The 12,010-nt window shown below is 34.7% G+C and overlaps 1 protein-coding gene across 1 annotated transcript in view; it reads right to left on the bottom strand.

Moving 5' to 3' along the window:
• Positions 1–12,010, bottom strand: part of BRINP2 (BMP/retinoic acid inducible neural specific 2) — a 157,569-nt gene that overhangs the window by 33,930 nt on the left and 111,629 nt on the right. The window contains exons 3-4 of the mRNA XM_074308446.1: positions 9,263–9,453; positions 6,203–6,408 (exon numbers count right to left, since the gene is read on the bottom strand). Coding sequence (XP_074164547.1) covers positions 6,203–6,408; positions 9,263–9,453 — 397 coding nt within the window. The remainder of the gene's footprint in view (positions 1–6,202; positions 6,409–9,262; positions 9,454–12,010) is intronic.

The raw sequence follows: 12,010 nt of genomic DNA, 5'->3' as shown, positions 1-12,010 counted from the left end.
ATGAAATCGTTCTGCTTAGCGGTCACCAAAACCATTTGGTATTGGCTAAGAAATAGACTAGTTGATCTGTGGAATAGATTAGGTTCAAAGGACAAAATAATCAATAACCTTAATAATCTAGTTTTTGACAAACCCCAAAACCCCAACTTTTGGGATAAGAATTCACTGTTGACAAAAACTGCTGGGAAAATTGGAAATTATTATGGCAGAAACTAGGCATTGACCCACACTTAATACCGTACACCAAAATCAGGTCAAAATGGGTTCATGACCTAGGCATAAAGAATGAGATTATAAATAAATTACTAGAACATAAGATGGTTTACCTCTCAGAGCTGTGGAAGAGGAAAGAATTGGTGACCAAAGAAGAACAAGAGATCATTATTGATCACAAAGTAGAAAATTTTGATTATACCAAATTGAAAAGTTTTGGTACAAATGAAACTAATGCAGACAAGATTAGAAGGGAAGCAATAAACTGGGAAAATATTTTAACAGTCAAAGGTTCTGAGATAAAGGGCTCATTTCCAAAATATAGAGAGAATTGACTCTAATTTATAAGAAATCAAGCCATTCTCCAATTGATAAATGATCAAAGGCTATGAATAATTTTCAGATGAAGAAATTGAAATTATTTCTAGCCATATGAAAAGATGCTTCAATCTATTACTAATCAGAGAAATGCAAATTAAGATAACTCTGAGATACTACTACACACATATCAAATTGACTAGGATTACAGGAAAAGATAATGATGAATGTTGGAGGGGATGTGGGAAAACAGGGACACCGTTGCATTGTTCGTGGAATTGTGAATACATCCAGCCATTCTGGAGAGCTATTTGAAACAATGCTCAAAAAGTTATCAAACTATGCATACCCTTTGATCCAGAAATGTTACTACTGGGGTTATATCTAAAGAGATCTTAAAGAAGAGAAAGGAACCTGTATGTGCAAAAATGTTTGTGGCAGCCCTCTTTGTAGTGGCTAGCAACTGGAAATTAAAAGGATGCCCAATAATTGGAGAATGGCTGAATAAATTGTGGTATATGAATGTTATGAAATAGTATTGTTCTGTAAGAAATGACCAGCAGGAGGATTTGAGAAAGGCCTGGAGAGACTTATATGAACTGATGCTGAGTGAAATGAGCAGGACCAAAAGATCATTATATACTTCAACAGCAATACTATATGATGATCAATTGTGATGGACATGGCTCTCTTCAACAATAATATGAACCAAATCAGTTTCATTTGTTCAATAATGAATAGAACCAGCTATAGTCAGTGAAAAAACTCTGGGAAATGAATGTGAACCACTACATAGCATTTCCAATCCCTCTGATTTTGTCTGCTTGCATTTTTTATTTCCTTCATAGGCTAATTGTATATTATTTCAAAATCTGATTCTTCTTATGAAGCAAAATAACTGTATGGATATGTATAAATATATTGTATTTAACATATACTTTAACATATTTAACATGTATTGGTCTATCTGCCATCTCGGGGAGGGAGTTGGGGGAAGGAGGGGAAAATTGGAATAAAATGTTTGGCAATTGTCAATGCTGAAAAAAATTACCCATGCATATATCTAGTAAATAAAATATATATATATATATATGTATATATATATAATTTTAAAAATTATAAAAGAAATCATTCTGCTTATTATTTCTTATAGCAAAATAGTATTCCATCACAATCACATACCACAATTTTTTCAGGACTCCCTAATTGATGGACATCCCCTCAATTTCTATTTCTTTGTTACCACAGGAAAAAACTACTGCAAATATAGTATACATCTACATTCTTTTTCTTGTTCTTTGATTCTAAGGGATACAGATCAACTAGTTTACTACTGTGTTAAAAGGAATTTCATAGCTTTTGGGGGATACTTCCAAATTGTTCTCCAGAATGAAGTGGATGAGTTCATAACTTTACAATTGTGCAATTTTTCTATATCCCTTCAAACATTTGTCATTTTTCTTTATTATCATAAGCAAATAGGATAGGTATAAGGTGGTACCTTGGAGTTGTTTTAATATGAATTTCTTTAATCTGTACTGACTTAGAGTATTTTTATGTGACTATAAATAGCTTTGATTTTTGCATTTGAAAACTGTTTCTTCATAGCCTTTGACCAGTTTGTTGATTGGAGAATAACATTTATTCTTATAAATTTGAATCTTTTTCTTAATTTAAAAAAATGTTTTTTTGTACTTTGATATCTCATGGAGTCATCCACTCCCACATGCCCAGTTTTAATATTTTCTTGTTTTTAATTGTTTTATATTTTCTGGTTGTACATGTACATTTTTAAAAAACCTAATTTCTTTATGAATCATGTTGGGAGAGAAAAAAATCAGAACAAAAGGGAAAAACCACAAAAGAAAAAAAAACAGAAGAAAAAGGAAAAAAGTGAACATAGCATGTATTGATTTACATTTAGTCTTTATATTTCACTCCCTATGCAGATTGCATCTTATTTTTATCCTAGTATTTGGATTTTCTTAGTTCACTGAAACACTGAGAAGAACCAAATCTGTCATATTTGATCAAAGTACTGTTTGCTGTTTCCATGTAAAATGTATTCCTGGTTCCGCTTGTTTCACTCAGCATCAGTTTGTGTAAGTCTTTCTAGGTCTTTCTAAAATTAGCTTGTCATTTTTTAAAGAACAATATTCCATTACTTTCATATACTATAACTTATCCAACCATTCCCCATGTGATGGGTAGCTACTCATTTTCCAATTCTTTGCCATCACAAAAAGAGCTGCTATAAATATTTTTGCACATGTGGATCCTTTTTCCTCCTTTATGATTTCCTTGAGACACAGACCCAGTAGTGACACTGCTGGATCAAAGAGTATGCACAATTTGATAGCCCTTTGCTCATAGTTCCAAATTGTTCTCCAGAATGATTAGAGAATTTCACGATTCCAACAATGCAGTAGTGTCCCAATTTCCTTTATTCCTTCTAGCATTTATCATTAACTTTCCCTATCATCTTAGCCAATCTGAGAGGTATGAGGTGGTGCCTCATGATTTTGATTTTAATACTTTAAGGAATTATTTTCTTCATTGCACTTTTGTGCCTTTTTCCAAATTGGCCAATACTAGTTTTAAAGAGTTCTTTTCTTCAGTGAATTTTTGTATCCCTTTTTGCATTTGACCAATTCTGCTTTGTAAGGAGTTCTTTTCTTTAATGGATTTTTATGCTTTTTTTTTTTTTTTTTTTTAACCATTTGGCCAAGTCTGTTTTTACAGTGATTTTTCTTTAGTAGTTCTTTTTTGCCTTTTTTACCGAGATTTTGACTTTCTTTTCATAATTTTCTTGCACCTCTTCTCTCTTTCCCCCCTTTTTCTTGACTTTTGTTATTTGATTTTTAAAATATTTTCAGAACTATTCCCCAAAATTTTTTGTGGGGCTTGTGTCCAGTTCAGATTTTTCTTTGAGCCTTTCTTTGCTTGTAGTTTTTTTGGACATCATTGTCTTCTGAGCATCTGTCTTAAATCCCTATCACCACAGTAACTTTTTTGTCATAGATTTTGTTTGTTTGTTTGCTAATTTTCTACTTTGCTTCTTGACTTTTAACTTCATGTCTAAATTGAACCCTGCTTTTGGAGTGCAGGGGACACTGTCCCAAACCAGTCTTTTCATGTTGCTGTTTTCTTTGGGAATTTATAAGTTTTTAGTGGTGTGACCTAAGAAGTGTAGTCATAGCTCTTCTGACCTATGCTCTAGTGTTCACTCAGGAAGGGACTTTGTTTTCCTGCAGCCACAAGTATTAGTGCCATTCTTGACCCTAGAACCGTGACCTGGTCCCCTCCTATTTTGTAGCCACAAGCACTATTGCTTCTTTATGCCTTGGAACCAAGACCGGACCTCTATTTCCCTGATAGCAACCACAAGCACTCATCCTCCCTTTAGAATGGAGTGGAGACCTCTTTCCCCTGTGGCCACAAATGTTATTGCTTATCTTCACCCTGGAACTGAAATCCAAAACTGCATATTGACAATTTCGACAGGGTCCCCAACTCTGTACCAGCAAAGGGTTCATTGTAAATTGTTTGTGACTAGCTATCTAATTCTCTTACCATTTGTGATCCAAGAAATTTCAAGGCTGCTGTTGCCACTTTTGCAGCCTCCTCCAAAACCTGCAGTTCTGTGTGCATAGTGTTCTGGATCAATCACTACAGTATCACAAACCTTTCCTCCTGACCTTTTAAATTATCTTGAGCTGGAAAAATATCTTGCCCTCACCTTTTGTTGATTCGCCCCCTCTAGAATTGATTAGAGGCATTATTGCAAAGTAGTTTGAAGGGGCTTGTTGGTTGAGTTCACCTAAATTGCTACTTATAGATCACTACCTTGTCCATTGAATGTAAAGCTTTTTGATGGGAGAAAATATTTTTAGTAGTCTTTTTATATTGTGTTATAATAATAATATTTATAATGTATATTACATGATATATGCTATACATTATATATTAACATATTATATAATAATAATAAATGTCTGTTGCATTGAATTGGAAAAAAATCTTGTCATTTCTTTCTCTACAATACCTCTATCAACAATGCTCTTCTCTTTAGTTAAACAACCACCAAACTGTTTGAGACCCTGAGGACCTCTAACCTGGATTATTGCAATAATCTACTCATTGTTCCTATTACCTTAAGACTCTCAGCCTCCACATAGAAACCAAAATGATTTTACTAAAGCAATCCAGACCAGGCAGGTCACTCTTTTTCAAAATAAACTCTATTAGTTTCCTATTACTTATAGGAACAAAGATTAAAAATTACATTTAGCATTTTAAACCCTCTGACATTTATACCCAGACTACCTTTTCAATCTTATTAAAATTATTCCTATTCCCCATTACAAAAGTACTTCTTAATATTCCTTAAACATGGCTCCTATTTCCCATCTGTATGACTTAACATACTGGCTGTTCTCCATACCTGGAATCCATTCCCTTTTCATCCTCCCTTTAGAATCTCTAGTTTCTTTCAATGTTCAAGTTATCTTCTACATGAAATCTCTTCGAATTCCCTCGGCTGCAAGTGTTTTTATCCCATCCCCAATCATCTTATATCAACTTTGCATATACTTTTTATGGATGTATTTTCTCTCTGGCTAGATTATAACCTTGCAGTAAGGAGCTATTTCACTTTTTTCCCCAAACAGAACCTCCCACATAATAGATGCTTAATAAATGCTTTTTGATGAATTTGTACACTTTGATCTATCAATATCACAGCCAGACATATACTGCAAAGAGGGCGTACAAAAATATTTATAGCAATACATTCTGTAGAACAGGTTCAGGAGACTTAAAAAAAAACTGACAAATAAGATAAATATCACAGTATAAAAATAATATATGAAGAATTTGGAGAACTTTGAGAAGACTTCAATGAGTAGATAGAAGTGAAATAATAAGAAGTAGGAGAGAACAATTTACATAGTGACCGCAATAATATGAGGACAATTTTAAAAGACTTCAGAACTCTAAACAATGTGACCGAGCATGATTTCAGAAGATTGATAATGGAACATGTCTTCTGCCTATTGGCTAAGGAATGGCAGAGTAGAAGTATATAATGTGATTTTTATTTTTAAATATGGCCATTGGATTAATGCATTTTGTTTGACTATATTTTTTTTTAAAAGCATTAGGAGACATGACTTAGTGGAAAATGATAGAGATGGATGAAAGAATGGAAGGCAGGAAGGAGAACACATCAATAAAACATAAAAAATACACCAGAGAGAAATTCAGAAGGGAATAGAAACCAATGAAATAATTTCATTATCTTTTTAAATTTAGTACATTCTTTCAAAAATAAACTATACAAGTATTCATAGTTTTATACATAATCTATTTTTATTCTTAACATTTTGGAATGTTTATGTGTTGATGATGATTGCTAAGTTAATATTGGAAAAGAAAAATATAATTAACATAAATAGAGCCCCAATGATAAAGTTTGGATTTTTTTTTTTGGTAGGAAATTGAGAACCACTGAAGAAGTTGCATGATTAAAAGAACATTTTTTGGGGAAAAAAAAAGAACATTTTGGAGTTGGGTTTGGAAATCTTTCATCTGGGACATCCTTTAGAAATTAGTCTTTCCTCTCTTCTTGTGGTTCCCTCTTCCCCAATGGACTGTGCATTCCTAGATTTACCTTAATTGCAGCTGTTGCTATCTGGATGTGATGGAGACGGCGGAGTGTGCTTTCTCTGTCAATGAAGTAGGAGGCTGCCAGCTGGTGTAGGGTCTCCAGGGACACAGCAGAACTGTTCCCACTTCTCCCAGCCCCAGTAGCTTCACTTGCTTCTGCTTTCCGGCTGAGTTTCCTCTTGTCCACAAAAATGGTCAATGACTCTTCACCTGTATAAACAACCATAGCCTATTGGTATGGCCTTCTTTCCATTCTTTATTCCATGATATTAGTAAAAATACTCCCCCCTCTGCTCTCCATTCAGAGTAATCTGAACTGGATAAATTCCTGTGTTACTATCTACTATCATTCCTAAATTGGAATCTGCTAATAAGATGCTAAGGAGGCATTAAGCTTTCAGAAATTAGCAGATCACTCCCAGTTTGGTGGAGCTGTCACTTAGACTCAACCTGAATGAAGAAAAAATTTATCAAGAAAGACACATTCTTTTCATCCCTTTTCCCATCCCAAAATGGAAAATATATTTAAAGACAATTTCCCTTGTTCAGGACTTTCTTTGAAATATAGAAATATCAGCCAAAACTGATCTTAACTAAAATTTGCCCCTGAGTCCAGAAGGATGTTCTTTCTCACTTTATCTCACCATCTTCCATAGTTCTTAAGATTAATTATTAACTTGAGTAAGGTACTTAACCTCTGTTATCTAATATAATTGGACAGTTGGTCCAAACCAACTTCTTTAAGGTCTACTCTAACAAAATTTATCCCCCAATTTAGATCTTGATGGCTATTATCTTTTAATCCTCTGGGGCATTCTATTGCTTTCTTAAGAAATCCTTTACCCAGTTGCCAATCTTCTTCTTTACCTAAAATTTATCCTCGTATTAAGGGACTTCAACAAAGAACACCCTTACCTCCATACAGGAATGATCACATCTTTGAACTTAACATCATCCCTGAGTTTTTCCTATCATAACAATTGACATCCCATTATCTAGTCAACAGCTCCTATCATGTCATTTCTGTGGGCCTAAGTTTCCTTATCTGGAAAAAAGGGATAATAATAGCATTTCCCTCCCAGAGTTGTTTTGAGGACAAAATGAATTAATATTTGTAAATCACTCTACATCCTCAAGGTATCACATAAATACCTGTTGCTATTACTATCATCATCGGCATCTCTTTGTACACCTTATTTCTCTTAAACCTCATTTTCATCCTCAGTATGAATACCAGAGGCTTCATCCTTCAATCATTCAACTCTACAGGACTCTCCTAGGCCTTTGCTCTGATTCTACTTTCTTCCCTTCTCAACCTCAAACTTTTTAAGGAATTAACTAGTTTAACTCTATTATTCTCTTTTCCAAAAAAGAATCTATTGTTTTTGTATATTATCACTTCTCACATCTTACCTAGCTCCAACCCTAGATCAGATTTATCACCTATCTCTGACTCGAGTATAAGCTCTTTGAGGATAAGGACTGCATTTTTGTCTTGAATTCTTCAGAGTCTAGTAAGTAGCGTTTGGCACATAGCAGGTGTGTAATAAATGCTTGCTGACTGATTAATTTCTATAATCATTTCTAGCTCTAGAAATACATGAATACATGGCCCATCCAGGTCCAGGTAATGCTCTCAACCTCCCATCTTAACGATATGTTTAACTGGTTGGGTTTTCCTAATAGGAATATAGAATTTTAGAATACTAACTCTCTTCCTTTTTGTATTCTGACTTTTAACTTTACAAGAGCTTATTCTCAGAGTATCATTTGTAGGATTTCAAACTATATCTGTATAAAACTGTCCCAGGTGAGACAGGAGCTCTATACTTGAGCATTCAAGTGAGGTGTCTATATATTCCTCCCAGGATGCTTCTTTCTCCCATAGGAAGTCTCCAAATTCAGATGCTTGAATTCTTTGACCCCCAAATTCATCCATCATGTAGAGACATGGACTGGATTCCTATGGGAGCTCCTTTCTGAGTCTTCAGCCAGAAAGCCCAAAGCAATAACAAATGCTCCTTTTTCTTTCTGGGGAAGTGTGGATAAACCTCTGCTGGGATCTTAGCTCTCCCCATTAGGGAAAAAGTAGATCCCAGGGCCCCAGGTGCCTAAGGGACATAAGGATCTGATTGCCATTCCTTACTAAGCCTGATACTGCAAAACACAACAAAGGATTGCTTTTTTCTGTTGCTAAGAAATAATCCAAACCTGAAAAAAGTAGGAGACAAGGGACTGACAACGCATCCTTACAAAACTCACATGAGGGAAAATTGTTAGCTCCCCCTGCTGGCAAAGGCCTTAAAGTAATTTGGAACAAAAATTGATTTTTTCCCCCCTCTCCCTCTTGTTATTATATATTATTATGATGATATTTTATTTAGGTCACAGACCCCTTTGGTAATCTATTAAAATTTATGGCCCCCTTATCAGAAAAAATACTTTTAAAAGTATAAAATAAATGCATTGAATTAGAAAGGAAGATAATACAAATAAAATTTTATTGAAATAAAAATATTTTTAAAACATGTGAAGGAAAAGGAAGGAAACAAGCATTTATTGAGTGCCTACTATGTGTGAAGAGCTTTACAAATATTATCTCATTTGATTCTTACAACAACTCTGAGATGTAAGTGTTATTATCCACACAGTAAATATTGAGTCAGAGCTTAAATGATTTACTCAGAGTCCTACAAATTAATAAATGACTAATTATTCTACCTATGTATCTTAAGGAACCCCAGATTAAGAATCTCTGATTTAAAATTTCACTAATCTTTATCCTTACCTATTATTTTCTCCACCTATACTCTGTTTTCTCAAGGTACATCTCCCAGACATCCTCACACATATGCAAATATTCTACCAAGGTCATCCCACACTAACTTTTTCCCCTAAAAGAGATTACAAAATCTTATTTGATTTAATGTGATTTAATTCACTCTTATTTTCAGGAAGAAAAAGGACCCAGCGAATAAAAAGGGATGACTAGAAATAACCTCACATGCTTGTAAAACCCTTTAAACTATGACCTGGGAATCAGTCAGAGAAACTGCTTACTTACCTCCAAGAGTTGCAGAGAGTAAAAAATGAGTGCCGTACTTTTTGATGAGGTTTTCTGTAATTTGCTGTAGGCTGGGCCTCCTTCCCAGGAGGCGGATGTTCCTGATGAATTCTGGGGCAAGGGGTAATGGTAAGCTGAAAAAGTCCTTTCTTTCAAGAGCCAAGTTGTTCACTTTCCATCGGGCAAACTCTCTGGAAGAAGTTTTAAAGGGGAAAAGTGATAAGTTCAAGTCAAGGAAGCCAATGAGAAAAAGTAGCCATCAGACAAGTTTCTGAAGTCAAAAATAATTGTCTTCAGCATTCTTTCCTTCATTCTCCCTTTCAGTACCCCGCTTCCAGATTCAGACACATGCAGTCCCTTCTAACAGTGTCGGTGGCTCACTTTCCTTGCCTGATATCATTAAAAGTTGTTCTTAATGACTTCTGTGGAGTTGAGGGGGGGAGTTAGTTAGGATGGCAGAGTAGAGAAAACTCCCAGCTGAGCTCTTCCAACATTCCCCTACAAAACAACTATAAAATTTTCAAATCAAATTCACAGAACCAACAAAAGGCCAGAGGGAGATATACTTCAAGGCCAAAATAACACTGCAAGTTAGAAGAAAATATTTGTGACAGGGGAGGAGAGGTTGGCTCAGTACCCACATGTATGAAACACTATGGGGGACTAGGTAGTAGTGACACAATTAGCATCAGCTTCAGAAGCCCTCAAGTCAGAGATTGTAAGTGGTTCTGGCAACTTGTTACAGATTACAAGGGACCCTTGTGCTAGCACCAGGTGAACTACTAAATGACAAGCAGGATGATTTCAGAAAAAACCTAGGAAGAATTACATGAACTGATACAAAGTGAAGTGAGCAGAACTAGAACATTAGTACAGTAATAGCAATTTCGGATGAACATCACCTGTGAGAATGAAATAACTATTCTCAGCAATACAATGATCTAAGACAATCCTGAAGGAAAATACTATCTACCTCCAGAGAGAGGACTGAAGCATACTTTTTCTTTACTTTCTTTATGTTGTTTTCTTTTCTTTATGTTTCCTTTTACATCATGCCCAAAATGAAGATATGCTTTGCATGATTTCACATATATAATCAATATCATATTGTTTGCCTTCTGAGGGAAGATGACAAGGTGAGAGAGAAGGAAATAATTTGAAACTGATTTCTTAATGATTTAAGAATTGGGAAATATTTAACAACAATTTCTTAAAGCTCTACTTAGCTAGCTTTCTATTAGCAGAGAAAGGATTATCTACTACAGATTCATACTAAAATGTAAATGACTAATACATTTAACGTGCTCTCTCCAGGCATATTTCTACCTTAATAGAAGACAGTCTCATTACCAAAAGATTTGAAACTTCTAGAATTTCAAACATAAATTTAAAAATCAGCAGAGACATTTCTGGTAATTTCATCTACTCCTAAGGTCAATCTTAACAAACAATCAAACAACAACAACAACAGCAAAAAGACCTTAGATTGATGTTCCCTTTATCTATTTCCCACTCTTGTCTTTATATAACTGGACCACATGGGATATACTTTGAGTAGCACTGTATTATTATCAGGAACACAGAAATCAGTCCCCCATATGTGGAAAGTTTCCCCTCTTTTATTCCAATGTCTGATCTCCTGGTTTTGTTCTGATTCTTCTTTCATAACATGAGTAATACGGAAATATGTTTAACAGGATTGTACATGTATATTCTACATCAGATTGCTTATTGTCTTGGAGAGCAAGGAGTCAAAACAAGAAGAGAGAAAAAGTGGAACTCAATCTTACAAAAATTAATTTTGAAAACTATCTTTACATATAATTGAGAAAAAAATACTATTAAGTAAAAAAAAAAAAATTCCACTTGTGTGACATTGAAGATCACATCATCTTTCTATACCTCAGTTTCCTTAGATATAAAAGGAGAGAATTGATTGGACTATTAGGCTTCTGAGATTCTTGTTAGTCTCCATATATGTGATCATCTTATCTGTGGAGTTATGCTGTGGATTGGTGAAAGAGAAGCAACTTCCAGAACTACCACCATTTTAGGTTCTGGAATTCTCTCTGACTAATTCTGGAGACCTAATATTGAAAAGAGGGGCACATACTGAATGCTGCCAGGGAAAACAAGGGAAGATGGGTGGAATAATAATATGTGACTCCAATGGAAATCTTTTGCTATTCCCACTGTGTGGCTTTATTTATCTAAGCAGGCAAGTTCATAATAACATATTATCAGTTCCTTCCTTTGTGTAGGAAATGCTAAACTTTAATTAAACTACAGAGTGTTTGTCAAAAGAGTTTTCTCTCAAATCTTTTCACAGAGCATAGTGGCTGATGTTTTCTTCTAGGTGGCTCAGTGGAAGAGAGGATTCTCAAAGTCCCTGATGGTCAGAGTTACAGAACTCTATGACCATATAGTACAAGGGTGGCCACTCAACTAAGCCCTCTTAATCTAAGAATGATTACTCTGAACCTAAAATGGACTGAGTTGCCATTTTATTTTATACCAATCAAAGAGTTAGCTTTGTTCTTGTAGGATTATTTACCTGTAACTCATTATGGTAATGAATGTCCCATGCTCTTATTGTATAAATAGTCTCCTATTTTAATAAAATTCAACATCATAAAATAACTAGAAATTCTGAGGCCTGGGGCAGGTAATATGGATTGTCCCTAGGACAAACAGCAGAAAAGATGCTCTGAAATCAATATTATGATTCAGGAAGTAAAGATAATACAA

This window comes from Sminthopsis crassicaudata, chromosome 4 (genome assembly GCF_048593235.1).
Source record: "Sminthopsis crassicaudata isolate SCR6 chromosome 4, ASM4859323v1, whole genome shotgun sequence".
Lineage (NCBI taxonomy): Eukaryota > Metazoa > Chordata > Mammalia > Dasyuromorphia > Dasyuridae > Sminthopsis > Sminthopsis crassicaudata.
Note: the sequence above shows the minus strand (reverse complement) of the source record. Positions and strands in the feature narration are given on the sequence as shown.